Below are 22,841 nucleotides of genomic sequence, written 5' to 3'. Positions count from 1 at the left end.
CATATAATTGTTTATATTTACGTCATTTGAACTACTAGTATAATGGACATTTCCTTATCATTATATAGACCTGAAAGACTGCATAAAATCTATATTTTATAGCATTGTTTTGATGTAACGCATTTATATATGTTGTGTTTCATTGTCGATTTTTTATTTGAGTACTGAAAATAATTACATTAGATGTATGTTTCATTATAATACGTTATTCTGATTGGCTAACTGCACATCACGTGCTATTCCTGAAACAATTGCATCAGACAATAAAATTTATCATTCATGATGACACGAGGTCCAACAATAAAGTGCACAGGTGAATTAAATGAAAACTTGATAAAAATCGTGTTTTCATGATTCTAGCTAAAAAAAATGTAATTCTAAGTATTGAATGCTTCTTTTTGTAACTTTATAGGGTTGTAAAAGCGTTGACCGTGCGCACATTTTTAATATGAAGCGCTTCCGCGCCTCATACAAAATGTACTTCGGTCAACGCTTTTACACCCCAATAAATTTACAAAAAGCAGCATTCAATTCTTAAATAAAATGCAAAAAAAAAGAAAAAATCGTCATGTTCTTTTAAAAATGAAAGTTATTCCTGATCATTCATAACGAACGTAATTGTATACCATTATTTATGTTTAGTCGATATCTGTAAGTTGAGATCATAACTAAAGAAATCAATCGCCAATGAACAATTTAAAAGATGTGTATCATTAACAATTTAAATCAACCAAAAAAATGAACACTGATTTTTCAACAAAGGTTAATGTTATGTTATTTATTTACTTGTTGTGTTTTTGGAAACAAGTGAATACAGTTTTGTTTTGAAATTCTAACATTAAAAATTTATACTTTTTGGGTGACTTTAACCATGTAAATTGCAGAGAGAATAATTGTTATTGTAAATCTTTTCAAATTTCGGCAATAATGTTGACAAGTTAATCATAGTTCTTGTATAACTGGCAAAACAAATGGAATTCTTAATAAAGCTGGTAGTGTTTTTAGGAATTTTCGTTAGAATTTCCGGTATGTATATTGTATGCGGTAATAAACACCTTATTCTTTTGTAATAATCAAAACTATCAAATATTGTATTTGATTAATGTTTTGTAATAACATTGTAGTATGAATATCTACGTTGTGATAAGACAACATTATGTATAACAAAACAGTAGAACAAACTCAAACTAATGGACACGTTTCGTTTCACCAACTAAATATGCGCATTTCAGTTGATAAAAAAATCGCAACAATATAAATATTTGCAATCTTCATTGCACAGCTCACATCTGCTCCGTACCTACTTTGTATCACTACTACACTGAATATATATATCAAGTGGGATTTACTGAGTATACGGAAAGAAACAAGCGCTGTACCGGCAAGTTTACAATATATGTTGACTTCTATCTTTATAATTTGAACGGACGGATATATTTAACAGATGCTGTTTATTTCCACTGGCCTTAATAACGGGATGGACAGTGGTATGGTATTGATTTCCTCATGAATATGAACTGTATAATATTGTGCAGATACTATACTTGCATTCACTGGCAATCAGTCTTGGTGGACAGTGGTGTTATAGCTACTTCCGATTCTATATTACAGATACTGCATGTTCCCACTGGCCGTCGGTCTGGGATGGACATTGGTATAATAGTTACCTCCTTTATATATGAAAGTTATTATATTACAGATACTGCATGTTCCCACTGGCCGTCGGTCTGGGATGGACAGTGGTATGATAGTTACTTCCACGAGGAGTCGTCCAATGGAATGATAACATTTTCACAGAGTGAAAAGAAAGTGACAACAGGATGGACCTTGTCATTTTTTGGTACAACACAGACAGAGTTTACATGTGTTCTCAGCTCTAGTGGAGTGTTGGTTTTTAGGTATGTTTTCGTCTGAATTCCAAAAAACGAAAAAAAAAGTGTTGTGAGCATCTCATTATTCTAAAAAACAGATGGTTTAAAATTTTTTTGAATGACATAATGCAGAATTTTCTCTTGACCATTGCTTTATGGGGTAAGCGCTGGTTTACTCAAAACTAATACGCCAATGCAAAATTTGCTCCGCATACTCCAATGATCCGTTATTTCAGTAAGATTAAGCTGACAATCGGTATAATTCAAACATATGCATTAGTTAAGCCCTGATTTATATTCTGAACTGTTGTATTGTAACATCAGGAAAAGGGGAGGGTTCGGTGCCAGCAAATAAGTCCAACCCCGGCACATTCTGTATGTGTATGTTTCTAAGTCAGGATACTTTTATTCAGTGGTTGTCTTTTTTTATGTATATCATATTTATGTTTCGTTCATTGTGTTTTGCATAAAGCATGCCGATAATTTTCTGAGCAAAACTCTCTCCGCATAGACCATTCCATGTAATCATTTATAAATGGCACCGACATAAAATAAATCGGAAATAATGAAAAAAAAATTTTTTTAATGTTTTCGACCGCTTTTGTGTTGGTTTTTTTAGCCCTAGATAAACCTTTGTTTCACCTCAAACAAATATCTAGGTTTAACAAATATCCAAAATATCTAAAATTCTGTTCGGTATAATGGCGCGTTACTTTTCAATTCATGGTTTTCAGGAAATGGAAAATTGGATACAGATGGATCCCAGTTTTCTTTCAATTTTTAGAAAGAAGTCTATTAGTTTGTTTTTTTTAAATTCACGATTCATTAAGTTTGATCATTTCCTCCTGAACTGAACACAGGTTTTATAGATTATAACATGGCATGGGTTTTGCTCATTGTTGAAGACCATATAGGGACCTATTCCCGTTTCACAGATTTTTCTCCGGTACTAAATTTAAATAGTTGTCTCGTAGGCATTCATACTGCATCTTCTTATTTCTATACATTTGTGCAAAATTAAGATATATGCCGTGGCAAAATCACAGATTCTTGGATTCATTATTTTAAAAGTAAATAATTGATCAATATTTTTTATAAATACATTTTAATTGTTCGGGCAAAAAGATTTCTCGGTTTTGTCTTTGTGCTTCAAAAATTGTAACGTTAATGCTACTAGTGTTAACGGTAATAAATATTGTTCCATCTGTCTGGCGATTCCATTATCTATACAATATTCGTGCCGAGTAAGAACGCATAAGACTTATTTCACGAGCTTTATAATATGTTAAAACCTAGGCTCGCCGAGCTTTTCACCAGTTTCGTGTCAAGTAAAAATACATTTTATATTTTCCTATACTGTACGCATATTTTGTCTTGCACTTTACATTGAGCTTACACATTTTTAGTTCACCTGGCCCGAAGGGCCAAGTGAGCTTTTCTAATCACTTTGCGTCCGGCGTCCGTCGTCGTCGTCCGTCGTCCGTCGTCGTCGTCCGTCGTCCAACTTTTACAAAAATCTTCTCTTCTGAAACTACTAGGCCAAATTTAACCAAACTTGGCCACAATCATCATTGGGGTATCTTGTTTAAAAAATGTGTGGCGTGACCCGGCCAACCAACCAAGATGGCCGCCATGGCTAAAAATAGAACATAGGGGTAAAATGTAGATTTTGGCTTACAACTCTGAAACCAATACATTTAGAGCAAATCTGACATGGGTAAAATTGTTTATTAGGTCAAGATCTATCTGGCCTGAAATTTTCAGACATATCAGACAACCTGTTGTTGGGTTGCTGCCACCAAATTAGTAATTTTAAGAAACATTTTGCAGTTTTTGGTTATTATTTTGAATATTATTATGGATAGAAATAAATTGTAAACAGCAATAATGTTCAGCAAATTAAGATCTACAAAAAATGGTTCACATGACAAAAATTGCTAGTTGACCCCTTAAGGAGTTATTGACCTTTATAGTCAATTTTTAACCATTTTTCAAAAATTTTAGTATTCTTTAAAAAAATCTTCTCCTCTGAAACTACTGGGCCAAATTTAACCAAACTTGGCCACAATCATCATTGGGGTCACTGGTTTAAAAAATGTGTGGCGTGACCTGGTCATCCAACCAAGATGGCCGCCATGGCTAAAAATAGTACATGGGGGTGACATGTAGATTTTGGCTTATATCTCTGAAACCAAAGCATTTAGAGCAAATCTGTCATGGGAAAATATTGTATATCAGATCAAGATCTATCTTCCCTGAAATTTTCAGACAAATCAGACAACCTCTTGTTGGGTTTCTGCCCCCAAAATAGTAATTTTAAATAAAATTTTGTAGTTTTTGGTTATTATCTTGAATATTATTATAGATAGAGATGAACTGTAAACAGCAATAATGTTCAGCAAAGAAAGGTCTACAATTAAGTAATTTTCAAATGTCCCTTTATGGAGTTATCGCCCTTAATAGTCAACTTTTAACAATTTTCATAAATTTTTGTAAATTTTTGTAAATTTTTAGAAAATATTTTCCACTGTAATTACTGGGCAAAGTTCATTATAGATATAGATAATTGTAGCAACAAGAATGTTCAGTAAAGTAAGATCTAAAAACACATCACCATCACCAAAATACAATTTGTCATGAATTTATCTGTGTCCCTTGTTTAATATGCATATAGACCAAGGTGAGCGACACAGGCTCTTGAGAGCCTCTAGTTTTATATGCATAGTGTACCCTTTCAAATCGTTGTTGACACGATATCATGTCATGTCGTAGAGAGGATATTAAATTATATTATTAAGTAAACAGCATTTTGGATAAATATAATTTAGTCGAAGTTGTTGCAAATATTGAATATTTTTCAGTTATTTGTATAGTGATCATCATTAAAGCTATAATGGTGTTTAGTCGATGAAGTCTTTAAAATTAAGAATCTACTTGCGCTAAAAGAGGGACGAAAGATACCAAAGGGACAGTCAAACTCATAAATCTAAAACAAACTGACAACGCCATGGCTAAAAATGAAAAAGACAAACAAACAACAGCACACACGACACAACATAGAAAACTAAAGAATAAACAACACGAACCCCACCAAAAAACTAGGGGTGATCTCAGGTGCTCCGGAAGGGTAAGCAGATCCTGCTCCACTTAGAAAAAAAAAGAAATGCGGAACAATTTGTCTGAAGCAACAGTTATCCTACAATGAATGTAAATTTATATAAGTTGAAAATCAGTGATTTTTGTGTTTTACAGAACCGTTGGAACAGCCTCAGGATTTGGCAAAAATTACTTCGCACTGATTTGTATATCAATAACTGAGAAGTCTACAAATAGCTACATGTATTATCGCAAAGGGGGTGAGTGATTTTTCTTCAAAAGAACATACCTATAAAAGATAGTAGTTTAATAGTTTTCCATACTTTATACACAACTTTCAAAAACCTTAATCAAGGTTTTAGTGAGGAACAAAGACATGAATATGGCGTATAATTCACGACACAAAATCCTTACAGACAATTGACAAAACCATTGAAAGGGAAATTACCCAAATTGCTTTTCGTCTAAAATAAATACAATTGAGCATTTAAAATTAAACAACACCTTTTTACAATGGGGTATCAAATATACGATAACGTTAATATATTTGTTGAGGAAAAATAAATAACACATACATAAATGTTTAAACTGCATTCCTTCATAGAGATACCTATGAAATATAGCATTCCCATGACATGAACATTTAATATTGCATATTGACTGTTAGGCCACACCAATTTGATTCCCTGTTCGACGGACCCGCCCGCACCTATTTTTTTCAAAACAGAATTTTTTTATTTTTTTTATATTCCCGCTTCCCGCATCCGGAAATGTAATCATGTCCATTTCCCGCACCGTTTTTTTGTAAATATTATAAAAAGATATCAACATTTGTTTTTAAAAACACAGTCTAACCTGTATATAACGATTTTAAACATACAAGCACCCCACCACACTTTGTAAATATCTGTGAGAATTATATTTGTTTCAGCATGAAACCTATTTATCTAAAGCGGGAGTGCTCCGATATAAATTTATATCAGCGGGAATACCTGTAAAGAACAAAAAATTGGTTACTTCCCCCCTTACTTATATTCCCTATCAAAAAATGTTCGTTGTTAGAATAAAGTACAAAGAACGTCTGAAGGATTTGCCTTCAACTGCAATTATATTGTATGCTGGCGAAACAAAACTATCCATAGCCGCTGCATGTTTATGCACCTGTCCTGATTGATTGGGGGGCCTGTCGTTAAGCAGTTATCGTTTGTTGATGTTGTTCATCAGTTCATTGGTATTTTCCCGTTTGGATATACATGATATATAAATTATATCGTTGGTTTTCCTGTTCGAATTGTGTACGCTAATAATTCTGGGGTCCTTTATAGCCTGCTGTTTGGTCTGTATCAAAGCCCTGTGTAAAAGGCCGTACTTTGACCTGTGTTTGTTATTATCAGGTTGAGAACAACCCTCCCTCAGACAAGGGGTCATTTTACTGATGTAGAAAAGAAAATAGAAATACCAAGGATTTGTATAGTTCTTCTATACAAAACCTTTGAAAACTTAGAATTTTGTACTCAAAAAGAGGAGAGTTGCATCATATTTTAAAAAACTTTTTCTAAAAGAGGGGTCCACTTATTTTGAATAATATTAAACTGTTAAAGTAAATGTGTTAATATGGTTCAAGTCCAGGAATATTACAAAATTCTTGGACATGTTTTGACCATTTAATACCAGATAGATATATAGTTCTTTGAGAAAATATGAGCCCTTTTGTACAAACAAATATATTATAACTTATATTGATCCCTCATAAAAACATGTAAAAGGGATATTTATAACATTAAGGGGTTGTCCCCAAACTGATTATGACTTGGATGGAGAATTGTCTCATTGTCAGTCACACATACATAGACCAGATTTAATTATTTCTTGGTGAACAGGGAAAAAATACTTCAGAAATTAAAGAAATGTCAAAGTACAAGTGAGAAATCAAGCTTTAATATTGTCAAAACCTACTATTTTATGTTGACAAAAAAAAAATTATAATCGCTCGCCTTTACTTTTCAAGCTTCGCCTCAAAAATTTGCAAATGAAATATTTTTTTATTAAAATTTTCAAATCGCTCACTCGCCCCAAATTTTGGAGTCCAAAAATCCGTAGAACAAGAAATTAAATTGGTGTGGCCTTACTGAATTCGATACTAGCTCTTTAAGAGTTGGTATCCACTAGAGAAAAACCAGCACTATGTCGTCCCTCATCAGTTTATTATCCTATATTATCTCCGTTTACGTGTGCATGTTTATTGTTCTTCGCAGTAAAGTATAGTATTTTTGTTGTTGTTCTTCGCAGTAAAGTATAGTATTTTTGTTGTTGTTCTTCGCAGTAAAGTATAGTATTTTTGTTGTCGACATGAACCACAAACGAGCAAAATGTGTTTACATTAGACACACATCTAAACAATGATGATGACAAATTGTGATTTAAGATATTAAAAAATTGAAATGTGGTTGATAATGAACAAGTGATCAAATTAAATAAATCAAATGATCAACAAGTTAAATGATTCTTATTTGATGGTTATGGTTTTAGTTGTTTAAGTGAACTATATAATGAGTTATGCTCTTTTATAAAACCGGTGTCATAAGCTTTATCTTACTACAACTAAGAACCATCACTGCTTCTATATTTACTTTGCTCATTCTGGAAAATAAACTTTGTTTTGATATCATATATTATCCACAGTACTTTTTTTAACTGTACATAACTCGGTTTTAGCGTATGTTTATCTTCTGAATTCTATTTAAAAGTTCACATATTTGTTTTTTTAAGTTGTAGTACATGGTTCATTGTACGTCTCTTATAATGATTTGTTAAAGGTACAGAGACGTCAGATGGAGGAAGATATACTGTTCTTGCTGATACAGACACAATATCCAGTTCAACATCTACCTACTGTACTGGGACAGCTAGTACAGAAGACTTCGGTGTCCTGGTCAAAGACGGTAATAAACTGTTCCTAATCAAATGTTATTTTCATTCTCATTATGTTAATATTATATTGTTATTGCATGAATATTGGGGAATATTGTCCCGAGTAGAATTTTATATTGCACGATCTTGCGAGTGCAATATATGTTCTACGAGGGACAATATTCCCCAATATTCATGCAATAACCCTTTTATTGTATAGCAATATAATATTTAAAAGTAAAAATTGGTGTAAACTAAGATTTTGTCGTTGATGACGTCATGAATTTTGAATATTTATGCACTAGTGCAATATTAGAATTTATTGCACGCTAACTTTTGGTTACTTTCTGTTGGAAATATTATATTGCTATACAATAAATACATTTATCATTTGTTTAGTAGTAAATACAGTAGTTTTGCATATGTGATAAATAGCCTGCTGTTTAATCCATATCGCGCAACTTTGATGCGCACCCTTTATCGCATACCCTTTATAACACCCCTACCTTGTTTGGTTTTTTTTTTTTGTTTTTTTTTACATAAAGTCAGTTTTGGTTTTTTTTTTGCTTAAGAAAAATTTTCCTCAAAATAGGTAAATTTTTTGAATGACGTCATTGTTTGGTATGTGACGTCACGAACGTCGAGTTTTCATATTGTATGTGACGTCACGAACGTCAAGTTTTCATATTTTTTGGCACACTAAATGCAACTATGAAAAATACAAAACACACAAATTAATACAATAATAAACAAAATATTTTTAAAACAACAGCACGCAAATTGTAAGGTAACCCAGGTGCTTCGGATAAGTAATTGAGCAGTTTTTTAAGGCCTTTGAAACAAGACAAAAGTAGAACTGAAGGTAACCCAGTGCTATGGATCAGAAAACAGTTCATATAATATAATACTCTTCTGTTGAAATATATGATAAAGTGTATAATACATGGCAAATCCGTATCACATGCCGTATCACCCTCGACCAATATCATCCCTCGGGCCTAAAGGCCCTTGGGCTGATATTGATGTCTTTTTTTTAGTCATACACGTAATAAGTGGGTTCTTCCTTTTCACCTACACAAGCGCATATCAACAAGAAGATTAATTAGTGTTTTTAGTGTTTCATAGTCAACTGATAAAGATTTACTGTGATTATATCTCTTGTATGTTCAAAATGAATATGATAACGCTAAAGTATCTTTTCAATCTAATTGATCGACTTATACATGTAGTATTAAGTATTTTTGATCGTGCAATTATTTCTTGGCTTTATTTGTCATGTTTCCAACTTTCAATGCATACATAACGCAATCGTGAAGCGTTGAGTTATACGACACAAGGATCTTATTGCGAAGTATTTTATAGGTAGTTACGGTGACGTGGCTATAACCTTACCAAATCCATTTCTCGGCATTTACAACTACACTTTTACCAGTGATGGATCCACCTACCAATGTAGTGGTACCTCGTCAATGGATGGCTGTACAGATCAAACACTGGTAAAGCTAAATACCAGTTTATGTAACAACGAACTGTTAGATGCAGGTGAGAAGAAATAATGAACATATGAACTACATGTTTAACACTGTCTAATAATGTCGAATCTGAAAATACAAAATTTCAATCTATCATAATATATGATGAAAGTGAGAGACATGATCTAAAATTACTGCATTGTTTTCGATTAGAGTTGTCTCGTGTTCTAACATTGTAAACATAAACCGTAATGACAACCTTGAATGTAGAATAGCCTTCAATTTTGTAGTTTTATTGGAAACCGATATATTGGCTTAGAAGGTATTCAGAACAGGATACTCTTACAGTTACTGGTATGTTCCTCCTATCTAAGGAGCACTCCCTAAGGATAAGAATATGATTATATTTTACATGTATATGAATATTTACAGGGACCTGTTAGTAGCACCATTACCCATAAAAAAGTAATTTCACTGTACAATATATTCCTTAAATTCTGATGTCCTGGTTACAATAATACGACACATTCTTTATATATACAATGTCTTTTGATACTTGTTACTCTTTCAAAATATCCTTCACTTTGAATTGTCATTTTGATATTAGATATACTGCTATTAAGTGATAAATTGATAATCCAATCAAGCCTTGGTCTGATTTATTATAGTACGTTTAATATGAAGGCTGTAATTAAGATATACTCTTTCTCGTATTTGTCTATTATTCCTTCCAGTTGACACAAGTTGTCTTTATATTGTTAGTCACTATTTTTGTTCTCTGACTGCATATAGTCATATAGGTATTTATAATACAGAATGGTCCCTCTTTAATATTAAAAAGTAATAAAGATACATAAATTCTTGACAAATTACAACTAATAAAGACATGACAAATTATTTCCAAACCAAGTAGCAAATTTTATGTGGAATCATCAGTTATGCATGCACGATTGAGAAGAATTCGAAATACTGTTATGCAACTCCTAATATGCATTTCTGAATTGACCGTTATCACCAACGCTCAGAATCAGAGTAACATATAGTACTATTCCAACTACCTAACATCGTCTTATCAATATATTGAAACCATCTAAGTGTATAACCGGTATGCCTTCAGAGAACTGTTATTCCAGTTAATTTAAAATTCACCAATTTATCAGCTTTTAAGGATTTGCTAAATTCATGAAAATCACAAAAGTTCCTTGTTATTGTTCCATGTCATCTGTACTCTGTAATTTACCAATGCAAAAATATAACTATAGTTTTTACATGTATAAATCATATGATTCCTTATCTTTGCAGATAATCGACAATTTCATTGTGTGGCATATGCTGAATCAGGATCAACATATTACATTGCAATGATGCATTCGGATGCCAGTGCTACTCACCGCTCCACGTGTGTGGTACGCTAATAATAATCTGTTCTGACGCTTGTTTTACATATCGTTTTACATATGTGATAAGTGTAATCATAACCTATGCTGCTACTAGAGCGACTCACTGGTGTACATTTGTGGTAAATGTTACCATAGTTCCTTATGACACTATCTACTCTCTCCTATCTTCATGTTTGTACCAAACCAATATATTCTGACAAATACGTAACTAACCTCTCTTTATGTGTGGCCATTATAACAACCGCTGCGCATGTATGATATTAAGTGCAACACAAGTACATTTGTGATTACCATCACATCAAGCTCTCTTCTTATATATACATTTAAATACACTCCTATCAAATGCAGTAAACGGTTGGTATCTATAATAGCTCATATCAATTCTTACACACGAAGTGGCTATACATCATCAATCAATCAATCAATCATTGCTTTACAAAAGCGATAAGAGTGACAATGAGGCATTCACTCACTGCATGATGTGTGTGTGTGTGTGTGTCGATGTTGTTCAAATGCTGTTTTCCGAGCTTGCGTACTACACGTGTGGATGCAACTACATGTACAAATGAAAACGATATTTTCGTATATCTGTTCGACTTATTTCCCTGCATGCAAAGTTTAGCATTGTAACTATTTATATAAATGATAATGATCCCTCCCTTTGCACTGCTTGCAAGTTTGTGTTTATCCTTGGTATATCTCGATGAAAATATATTTCAAACATTTCAATGTCGATGTAATGTATGTCATATACATGATGACTTCCGATGCTTGAATCACTCAAACTCTAAATGATTTGAACGACATAAAGCAGTAGTGTACATTGATGTCATCATCATTTCCCGTCCTACATGAACGGTGGGTGATGTAAAACATAGACTTGAGGAAACATGATTTCCTGGCATATGGTTGACTTGTAAACATGTATGTCATGTGAAGTCATTTGTCTACATTTGTAGAGTTTGTGTCTATACATTTCAGACTGCAGTTATATCTGATAAAATAGTAACAGCCAGTACCGATCCCGGGAGTTGTAAAGTAGGTCAGACATCAAGTTCACGGACTACCCACATTGCTAGCGTCCTCATCACAATGGTGCCTTATGGTAATTATGTTATAGTTTTTTTAAGAAATATTAAACAATGTGAGAACGTAAATGCATTTGCTAGAATATTGTACAATAATACTTGACGTTTAATATACTCTGTATGATACATACATCTATGACTTTTATCACAATGCCACATACTACAATGATTAAATGCATTACTTTTCGCCTATAAAAACTTTGTAAAAACTCATTATAAATGCCAGTTTTGTAAATTTGTACGAAAGACGCGCGTTTTGTCTAAATATGACTCACCAGTGCCTCGCATATAAAAACGATACAAAATCAAATACGAAGTGGTTTAGCATAAGGTACCAACAGTTTTGCAATGTTGGCTTAATTGAAAATATACATATTATCATTGAAAATAGTTGTCGCTTTAAGAAATCTGTTTATAAAGATATTTTATTTTATTTTTTTCCAGAAATATGCTGTGAGTATGCAAATACAGTAGTAGGACTAGGAAAAATCTTTCGGATTAAAATATCAGCAAAGATTACGTTCTTATCTCAAATATAACTAAACAGTTTCTCGCTCTCCATGACAATCGTTTTTTACGAACAGAAAATGCGTTTCGGTCCTGCAGTACTTTAAATGCAAAATTAACAACAAAAAGAAAACACTTGCGGTGATCTATTAAGGCAAAAAAAGGAGGTGTAGTATGGTTTAACTGATGACAAACAATAACCAAAGCTTAAAGGGCATTGATGTTAGGACCTCTCTTAAGGAATTCGTGCATAGTAGTGTGGAAATGAGAATTCTGCCGCAAGACCATTTTCCATGCAGAAATCCTGCATCAGACCCCCCAATTTCGGGCCCGGGATGCAAATGGGTCTGGAGTGAGTCGGGGATGTTGAAAAGTGCCTGGAGGTAAGGTATTTTGGGTGTGGAGGGTCTTTTTCGACGGGGAAATACCTCGTCGGAAAAGATTATTTTCTTGCGTAATTATTAATGAATTATCTCCCCTGATTTTCGGGAAAAAAATTGCGTTTTTTGCAAATATTTTCACGCCAGAGACTAAGGAAAGGAGAAAGAACCTACCAGAATCCGTAAAATATGCCTCTGATGAGATTTCAGTAATTTTCGTTGGGGTCCAAAGGTATGCAGGGGAAAATTTTGCAAATTATTTTTGGCGATATGCAAATTTTCTCCACCTTCTGAAAGGAAATCCTTGGAACAACGTAGTATAAATACCAATCGAGATATTACAGTAATTATACTATGCACAAGCTTGGTGATTTGGAAAAGTCACCATCTCATCTTAAAAAAATAAAAAATTTGGATAGTATAAATAAAATTATGCCATCCAAGATTATCATGGATCGCTTTGAAGATTCCGTCTGCGAAGATAGCAGACCAACTTCATCACCAGAAATGCAGAAATTCTGCAATACCCCATTGAAAAGGAAGACGCAACTTTGCAAGGGCAAACCGGGGAAAGATGGACTTTGCTGGAGGCATACCCAGCGGCAAGACGATACCTATCAACCGATCGGAGGGAAATTTAGGGTGGTCGAGACCATGGGGGAACTTAGGAAAATCGCCAAGGAGGAAGGGGTGAAGGGATATAGCAGGAAAAATAAGCTCGATTTGGTGCGACTCATCGAATTAGCTACCAACCGGAAATTCAAACGTCGGGAAGTATTCACCAGGAAGCAGCTCAAGGCGATAGCTAGGCGGAGGGGGATCACCAATATCTCCCGGCTGAAGAAAGATCAGCTGGTTGAGAAGGTGAAGCAGAGCAATGAAGAAGCTGCAGATCATATCGAGGTTGAGGATAAGCGGGAGGCCTTGGGTGGGGTATTTGGCACAGTGATTATCAAGCCCAAGACGCAGCAGGACATGGAGACTTTCATGAAACTAAGCTGGGGGGAAATCCGAAGCACGATTTCGGAGGGGCTGGCGGAAAAGAAAGGGTTGAAAGCGGAAATAATCCTCCACGTGGAGATGGTGAAGATCAGCTCGACGACCGGCGAGAATATCTACGCCAACCCAAAATTCCGGTCAGCCTTGATGGTTATCACCGAGTCAGCAGATTTGGACGAAGTGATAGCGCGGATGGAGGATAAGGTCATTGAGAGCATGGCAAATTACCAGGCTGGGGGGAGCGGATGGACCTTTGGGCGCGTCGAGAAGCTGGAGATTCAGCTGAATGAATACAAGCCTCTCAAAGGAAGCTCATATATCCCACTTCCCAAGAAGCTCGCTGCCAAGAAAGCAATAGTCAACGTGCAAAATGAGGATCAGCATTGCTTCAAATGGGCGATCCTTTCGGCCCTCCATCACGAGGAGGTGGATCAGAAGAGCAGTCACCGGGTCAAGCAGTACGAAAAGTGGACGGACGAGCTCAGATTCGACGGCATCGACTTCCCAGCCTCATTCCGGGGAATCGATAGGTTCGAAAAGCTCAATGAGGGGATCAAGGTCAACGTATATGGATTCGATATGGGGAAGGAGGGAGGGGTCTACCCTATGAGGATATCTGAAAAGGAGGATGCCGGGGCAAAGCACGTGGATCTAATGCTAGTGGCTAATGATGAGACGCGACACTACTGCTGGGTGAAGAATCTCTCTCGGCTCTTGACGGCGCAGGTAAGCGATCACAACGGGGAAGCTTACTTCTGCCGCCGATGCCTGAACCACTTCACTCAGCAAGAAAAGCTTGACCAGCACATGGAATATTGCGGTCAGAAGAAGGCAGTGAAAATCGAGATGCCGAGCGAAGGGAGCTACATTAGCTTCCAAAATCACATCCGATCGATGAAGGTGCCATTCGTCGTATACGCAGATTTCGAGTGCTTCACGACCAAGGTCCAGCCTGAACCAGCGAAGTCGGGCGTAGACAGAATCATGCAGATGCTGGAGCACTTTCTGGAGCTTATCAAGCAGAAGGTAGAAGGGGGCGAGCCGTCCGAACCTCATACCAAGATCTTCCAGAAGCACGTACCATCGGGATTCTGCTACCATATCAAATGTTTCGATGAAACGGTATACGCCAAGGAGTCGGTGATCTATACCATGCAGCAAGAAGGGGAGGACGTGGGGCAGATCTTCGTGGATCGGCTGACGAAAGACATCCGCGATATCTATCAGCAGAACGATTTCAAGAAACCCATGGTGATGACGGAGGAAGATAAGGTCGCCTTCGCGGAAGCCACCAAGTGCTTCATCTGCGACCAGGAGCTTGGGGAGGATAGGGTGAGGGACCATTGCCACTTCACGGGCAGATTCAGGGGGGCTGCGCACAATGAGTGCAATCTGAACTATCAAGCGCCGAAATTTATCCCGGTCATCTTTCATAACCTGGCAGGCTACGATGCCCACCTCTTCATCAAGGCGCTGGGGGCCTCGGAAGGCAAGATCGACTGCATCCCCAACACGGAGGAGCGCTACATCTCATTCACCAAGAGCGTGGCGGTTGGCTCGTACAAGGATAAGAAGGGGAAAGAGAAGACGCTCTATCAGCACCTGCGCTTCATCGATAGCTTCAAGTTCATGGGGGCAAGCCTGCAGAAGCTGGTAGAATCCACGCCTGCCGATGCCTTTACCAATATGAGGCGGGAATTTGGGGCCAAGCCGATGGATCCGGGACTCTTCAAGATTGGACACTTTGAGTCGGAGAATGGGCGAAGCATTACCTTGCGTGAAGTGATCGACCGGGAAAAGCTGAAGCATATCGTGACGCATCCGGAGGACTACGAGCTGGGGAGTAGATATATCAAGGGGGAGAAGGTGGATAAGGATGCTCAGCTGACGCTCTTGCAGGATTACTTGGTCCGCACCAACGCCCTGGGTGAGTGCCCGATGCGATATTACCAGCGCCATGGCTTCGGGAGGTATTGGACGGGCGAGAAGATCGGCCTTCAGAATATCAGCCGTCGCATCCGACATACCCTATGCGCAGATCATATGATCGATATCGATATGAAGAATGCGCATCCGACTCTGCTCTCCTGGTATTGTCACGAAAATGGCATTGAGTGCATGGGGCTCGACGCATATATCAGCGACCGAGAAGGGTTAATTGCAGACCTGATGGCCTATGAGGGAATCAACCGGGACGATGCGAAAACCTATCTGCTCGCCATCATCAATGGGAAGATCGCCAAACTCGAGCATGACGCACCAACCTGGCTCCGGGACTATTATGAGGGGATGAGGCAGATCATGGATGAAGTGATCAAGCTGAACCCTGACCTACATAAGCTTGCTCGCGAATCCAAGGAGAAGAGGGGGACGAACTACAATATCGAGGGCACAACCGTGAATTACGTCATGTGCTCCCTGGAAAATAAGGCTCTGATGGCGGCCTTTGACTACCTGACCGAGCAGGAGATCGAGGTGGGGTCGCTCGTATTCGATGGACTGATGATTCATAAAAAGGGGGTTCCGCGAACCAGGCTGCCCGAGATTCTCCAAGGCTGCTCTCAGAGGGTGAAGGAAGTCGTTGGGGCGGATATTACCTTCACGGTCAAGGAGATGGATGAAGGGTATGATATCCCCACCGCGGAGATCGGGCAGAAAAGCCATAACTTAGATCTGCTTCTGCGCAAAGGAGTCTACCCCTACGACTATATGGATAGCTTCGAAAGGCTCCAGGAGACCCAGCTCCCACCCAAGGAAGCCTTCTTCAGCACGCTCACCGGTGAGCATATCAGCGATGAAGATTACGCTCACGCTCAGAAGGTCTGGGAGGCATTCGGATGCAAGACCATGCGCGATTATCACGACCTCTATCTCAAAACCGACGTGGTCTTACTCACCGACGTCTTTGAGAATTTCCGCAAAATCTGCATGGAGCAATATGGTCTCGATCCGGTGCACTACTACACAGCGCCAGGGTTAGCTTACGACGCCGCACTCAAGTTTAGCAATATCAAGCTTGAGCTTCTCACCGACCCCGATATGATGCTCATGGTCGAGAAGGGGATTCGCGGGGGTCTGACCATGGCGTCTCAGAGATATGCTCGGGCGAATAATCCCTACGTGCAAGATTTCGATCCAAGCAAGCCGACCAACTATTTGATGTATCTGGACGCAAATAATCTTTACGGATGGGCGATGAGTCGGGCCCTACCCACCGGAGGTTTCAAGTGGATTAACCTCTCGGAAGTCCCAGACCTCAGCACGCTTGGCGAAGAGGATGAGCAGGGATATATCTTGGAAGTGGATCTCGAATACCCCAGGGAGCTCCACGATCGTCACAACGATTATCCCCTCGCACCGGAATCCATGGTGATCAATGGAGTCAGGAAGCTGGTGGCCAACCTCCACGACAAGGAGAAATATGTGGTTCACTACGTGAATCTCAAGAAGTATCTTGCCCGGGGGCTGAAGCTGAAGAAGATCCACCGAGTCCTCAAATTCACCCAGAGCCCATGGCTGAGGGCTTACGTGGAGAAGAATACGGCTTGCAGGACTGCAGCATCCACAGACTTCGAGAAGGACTTCTTCAAGCTCATGGTCAACTCGGTATTCGGGAAGACCATGGAAAATATCCGGAATAGGGTGGACGTGCGACTGGTCAATAGCGAGAAGATCGCCCTGAAGCTAGTGGCCAAGCCCAACTTCAAGCGTAGGACGGTCTTCAGCAAGAATCTGGCCGCCGTCCATCTGCATCGCACCAAACTGGTCTTCGATAAGCCCATCTACTTAGGATTCTCCATCCTTGATATATCAAAGACCCTGATGGCCGACTTCGTCTACGATTACCTCAAGCCTCGGTATGGCGACCGACTCAGCATCTGCTATACGGATACGGATAGCCTGATCTGCGATATTCAGACGGAAGACGTATATAAGGATATGGCGGAGAGCGTGCAGCAGTGCTTCGATACGTCCAACTATGCCCCAGACCATGCGTCCGGGATCCAAGTCGGCGTAAATAAGAAAGTGCTCGGCAAATTCAAGGATGAGTGCGCCGGCCACCCGATGACCGAGTACGTAGGTCTCCGGCCGAAAGCATATGCCTTCAAGGTGGATCGCGAGGAGTGCAAGAGGGCTAAGGGCGTGAAGAAGAGCGTGGTCGAGACCAATCTGACCTTCGCTGACTATAAGGAGTGCCTGGATACGGGCAAGGAGAAGTATCGCTCGATGAAAATCATCCGCAGTCGGCTCCACCAGGTCCTCACCCTAGAATCCTGCAAGAAATCCCTCTCCTCCAACGACGATAAGCGGTATATCCTGCCGGATGGGATCCATACCCTAGCGCATGGTCACTACTGGATCTAATAATAAATGAGCAACATACGAGTGCATGGAATCCTCCTCCCCCATAAGCCCCTTTCGAACGTAGAGCTCGAGGAAGCTGCATCTGCCCTAGGAATCCCCCGCTTCAGAGGCGTATTTATGCGCGACGCCCTGCCACCCACCCCCAATCCCATCGAATGCGGCATCCTCAATCACGACGATCGCGATGGCCCCGGCACGCACTGGACTTGCTGGTATAAGCGCCGAGGGCTCAAAGTCTACTTCGACTCTTACGGCCTACCTCCGCCCGATGAGATGGTCGATTATCTACGGCCGGAGATTCGATATAATACCGATGAGCTGCAGCGACGTGGGGACGTGGTCTGCGGGCATTTCTGCTTGCACGTGCTGAAGCTGCTGGCGGACGGCTGGGCCTTCGACGACGTAGTATTCTCACTGTAAATAAATGGACAAATTTGGATCAAGTAGACGAGCCCCAGCTCGCTCCATGCTCCAAGATCTCGATATGAAGGACTATCGCATCACCGGGTTGGGAGAGCCGAAAGACGACGCGGATGCCGTGACGAAGGAATGGGTGGACGATCAACTGAAAAGAATCTTGAAAGACCTCGAAGCCCTACAGTCAGAATGCAACCAATTGAAGATGGATCTAAAGCGGATGACCATGGAAATCAACGATTCGATCAAGGCAGCCACCAAAGACAAGGTAGACAGGACAGAGTGCGTATCGACCAATGGTGGTAAGATGAGCATCGACTTGGATATGCAAGGGCATGCGATCCGCAATCTGCCAGAGGGAAGCCGGTCAGATGAGCCGGTCACCAAGGGATGGTATGCTAAGAATTGGCAGGAGCTGGTGGCAAGCATGCAGTCCAGGATAAACGACCTAGAAAAGAAGATCAAGTCTAGTAGGTCCAGACGACGGGTGAGCGAAATTGATGATCATGATCGTTCCATTGACTCAATCAAGGCAACGCTTGAAGGTTGGCACGCCTCCAACCGGGGCTAATCTCCCCATAGCCTTTCTGGTCTCTCTCTCGAGGGACCGGAAAGATTACTGATAGGAGGCTTATTCCAGGTCGGATTGCTTGATCCAAGAGTTGAATTCCTTGGGATATCCTTTCCACTTTACGAAGGCCTCTTTCACCCCACCTCGGGTTCGTCGTCGCAAGATCTTCTCGATCCGATAGACGTCCTGGTCGGTGCGCTGGAGCTCCGGCTCGTAGAAGGATCCCTGGATCTCCTCGTCGTTGAAATCCTTGAGGCGATAGGTGGGTGGCTGCGTCCCTAGAGCCTGGGAAATGGTGAAGACTTCCTCCGTCCAGCGAGGCGTATAGCCTTTCTCGAAAGTGCCCTTCTTCTTGGTGATCCGGACTTTATCGCCAACGTTGAATCGCTGAGGCTGCATGGGTGGGAGATCGCCGTAGAGATTCCAGAAGACCTTGGCCTCGTGCTGCTTCTGGCTGGCAGAGGTGGGAGTCATCTTGATGGATCGATGTTTGGTGGAATTATACTGGCGGACGAGATCCTCCAAGACGGGGAGGTAGGCGCGCGTGGAATTGGCTGAGAAATATTTGAACATTTTCTCCTTCATGGTGCGATTCCAGCGCTCGACGACGCTCGACTTTTCCTCATTCTCAGTGGAGTAGAGCTTGACGTCGTGCTTCTGGAGTAGATCCTTCACCTCACGATTATAAAATTCCGTGCCCTTATCAGTCCATAGCTTCTTCGGCGTGCGATCCTTGAAGACGGTCCGAAAGGCATCCCGTACCGTGGTTCCTTTCTTATCCTTGAGCGGCACCAGCCATCCGTACTTGGAGAAGACGTCGATGATGCTCAAGAGATATTTGAAGCCTCGATTATCGCGGGAGAAGGCGCTCATATCTACGAGATCGGCGGCCCAGGTCTCGTCCACTCCACCGACCACTACGCGACGCTTCTGGAATTTGCGTCGGACTGGCTTATGCAGCTCTTCGGCTAGCTCATCCGACCAACGCACTTTTTTTTTTTTCCTACTCCCAATCCAAATCGTGCCTTGGTGCCGATGATGGGTCTGACGATGCTTCGATCCATACGTTCCCGTGCAGTGGGATTGGGCATGGCGTCGAGCGAGGCTAGCATCGTCTTATCGCAGATGGAATTGCGCGCGGCCGTATCCTTATGCCTGGCATAGCAGAGATCGTGGTGGTAGGCTGCTTGATCGACTCGATTGATGGGCTTCGACCAGACCTTGGGAGTGCCATCAGCATTCAAGCGCTTGCTCAGGTTGGTCCCCGGGCCGGTGAAATTATGCCCTGGCAGATGCATTTCGACGGGCATCCGATTGATCAGCTTATTCATGAGTCCAGCCCCCTTAGCCGCCACGAACTGCGACTTCCTAGCCCCGCAGACGGTGCAGGTCCCCACCTTCCGCCGTCGCCCATTGCTGGTTATCACCTCTTCCAATCCTACCGTATCCGTCTTCCTACGACATTTCACGCAGTAGATCATTATTTTATATAAATGGACATCGAAGATATCTCTTATAGCGATAGTGCTCCCACGAGGACCAATCACTTCCTCCTCCCCAATCGATCGATCCGGGGCCTCATCATCGGGAAGTCCGACTGCGGCAAGACGACGCTGCTGAATAACCTCCTCCTGCGCGACGGATGGCTCGACTACGATCGACTTTACGTCTTTGGGAAGTCTCTTCACCAGCCCATCTACCAGCTGCTGCAGCGGGCGCTGGCGAAAGGGTTCTCGAAGGAAGATATCCGCACGCTCATCTCCATCAAGGAGAAGTGCCCCCACTCACTGATCGATGCGCTTGAAACGTTGAAGCCATCGACTCGGTCGGTCAGCATCGAGCCGTTCTTCTTCGAGCAAGGGAATGATGTGCCCGACCCTCGCCAGCTCGATCCCAACCGTAAGAATCTCATGGTCTTCGACGACTTGATGCTGAGCAAGCAAAGCAAGTGCGAGGACTACTACGTGCGCGGCCGCCATAATAACGTCGACTGCTTCTACCTCTGCCAAAACTACTTCAAGCTACCCCGGCAATCGATCCGGGAGAATGCCAACTTCATCTGCCTCTTCAAGCAGGACGATAAGAATCGAGATCATCTGCGTCGGGATCATTGCAACGATCTCACTAAGGAGCAGTTCGATGAGCTATGCAACCATTGCTGGTCAAAACCCTACGGCTTCTTGACCATCGATCTCTCGAGCCCCAAGGCGGCGGGAAAATATCGATGCAATTTAGATGAATTCTACGTAGTCTAATATATATATAGAATGATGGAAGAATTTTTTCTGGAGAATCAAGAAGATTTGAATGCTTTAGATTCCCCACCACCATCCCCAGCCCCTGAGTGCGAGCATGAGTGGTATGATGTGTTTATCGGCTATACGCATATCCCAGGTTTCCTCTGCTGCAGATGCGGCGCTGAAAAATTCGCGCAACGTATGGATCCTGAAGATTTTGCAGGAAGGAATTATAATCACTTTTTCCGCCGCCGGAGACGTCCACGAGCGCCGCAGCCACAGTGCACCATCAAAACTGTTCGTGGCAGTCAGTGCGTGCATCCATGCCACCCGGGTAAAGACCAATGCACGAGGCATTTTAATCATCCCCCAAGGTCCCCACAACCACTTTGCCATACCAAGATGAAGAATGGTCTCGAGTGCAAGCATCCATGCAGACCGGGTGAAGACCGATGCGGGAGGCATCAAACACTTAGGGGCGTTCGTTCAAACGCTTAGGGGCGTTCGGAGGCGTTCGTTCAAACGCTTAGGGGCGTTCGGAGGCGTTCGTTCAAACGCTTAGGGGCGTTCGGAGGCGTTCGGAGGCGTTCGTAAGCGTTCGTAAGCGTTCGGCGTAAGAAAAATTTCCGGAGATTTTTTTCTCCAGAAATTTTATTCCCCCATTACCATTCTGGGTTCGTCACGACCAAAACCTCCAAATGCGGCTATAAATAAATGACGTTCATCAAGATCACTGATCCAAAGCAGCGCGAGGCGCTCGCTAAAGAGCTGCAGGATACGAAGCGGGCTATTCAAGCGAGCAACCTGCAGCATCGTCTCAGCAATATCGACCTGGACCGAGATCTCACCAAGGTCTTCAAGCCCGTGGTGGAGGCTCAAAAGGCAGCAGCTTCCCAGATCACTCAAACGATTGAGGGGTTGCCTGCACCAGTGCCCGCCCTTCCCCCACCTCCCCCCAATCCACTTCCTATTGAACCACCCAAAGATACTATCATTAACCCCTTAGCACGGAAGTATCTCCAACTCGGTATGGCTAAGAATGCGGACCATACGTTTGGATTGAGGGAAGAAAATGGTCTCGTTAAGATTGGGAATTTACCTGCCGACTTTGATGGTGATGATATTATTGTGGATGGGGTGCGCTATAAAGGAACTTCTGGTTTATGGGAGTTGCTAATGATGAAAGAACCCAAATCGTACGACCCTGAGGATTTGGAGGCCTATGGTGAGATCTTACGAGCATCAGGTGCCATGTATCAAGGAAATTCCATCCTATCGAAAACCCCCAAAGCAAATAAGAGCTATAAATGGAAGGAAATCGTATCGCACATCTATAAGCAAGATAAGTTTGGCAGCGGCATGCCGGCAGTATTTCTCCCCAACGACTTCGACCCTTTGCTGGATCGTCTCGACCTTTGCGCCGCCGCCTACCAGGCAGGGAATAATGGGGTACGCAACGAAATCGTGGCCATCCTCGACGCCATGAAGCGTCTGGGGCACGTCGACCATGGCGAGTACGTTCAGCTGC

At 41.2% G+C, this 22,841-nt stretch overlaps 1 protein-coding gene across 1 annotated transcript; it reads left to right on the top strand.

Annotated features, from left to right (window-relative positions):
- The first annotated feature begins 806 nt into the window (after nucleotides 1–806).
- Nucleotides 807–12,573, top strand: LOC143085020 (uncharacterized). The gene is made up of 8 exons (XM_076261143.1): nucleotides 807–1,026; nucleotides 1,700–1,898; nucleotides 5,124–5,227; nucleotides 7,784–7,909; nucleotides 9,240–9,419; nucleotides 10,652–10,755; nucleotides 11,731–11,854; nucleotides 12,282–12,573. The coding sequence occupies exons 1-8, from the start codon at nucleotides 972–974 to the stop codon at nucleotides 12,374–12,376; spliced, it is 987 nt and encodes a 328-aa protein (XP_076117258.1). The 5' UTR covers nucleotides 807–971; the 3' UTR covers nucleotides 12,377–12,573.
- The last annotated feature ends 10,268 nt before the right edge of the window (nucleotides 12,574–22,841 follow it).

Source organism: Mytilus galloprovincialis, chromosome 8 (assembly GCF_965363235.1).
Source record: "Mytilus galloprovincialis chromosome 8, xbMytGall1.hap1.1, whole genome shotgun sequence".
Lineage (NCBI taxonomy): Eukaryota > Metazoa > Mollusca > Bivalvia > Mytilida > Mytilidae > Mytilus > Mytilus galloprovincialis.
The sequence above is the reverse complement of the archived record's forward strand: the minus strand, read 5'-3'. Positions and strand labels throughout refer to the sequence as shown.

Excerpts from the sequence above, each read along its gene's own strand:
- LOC143085020 (XM_076261143.1), top strand. The coding sequence starts at position 972 with ATGGAATTCTTAATAAAGCTGGTAGTGTTTTTAGGAATTTTCGTTAGA. Across the intron at positions 1,899-5,123 it reads AGTGGAGTGTTGGTTTTTAG|AACCGTTGGAACAGCCTCAG; the intron begins GTATGTTTTCGT and ends TGTGTTTTACAG. Across the intron at positions 7,910-9,239 it reads CGGTGTCCTGGTCAAAGACG|GTAGTTACGGTGACGTGGCT; the intron begins GTAATAAACTGT and ends AGTATTTTATAG.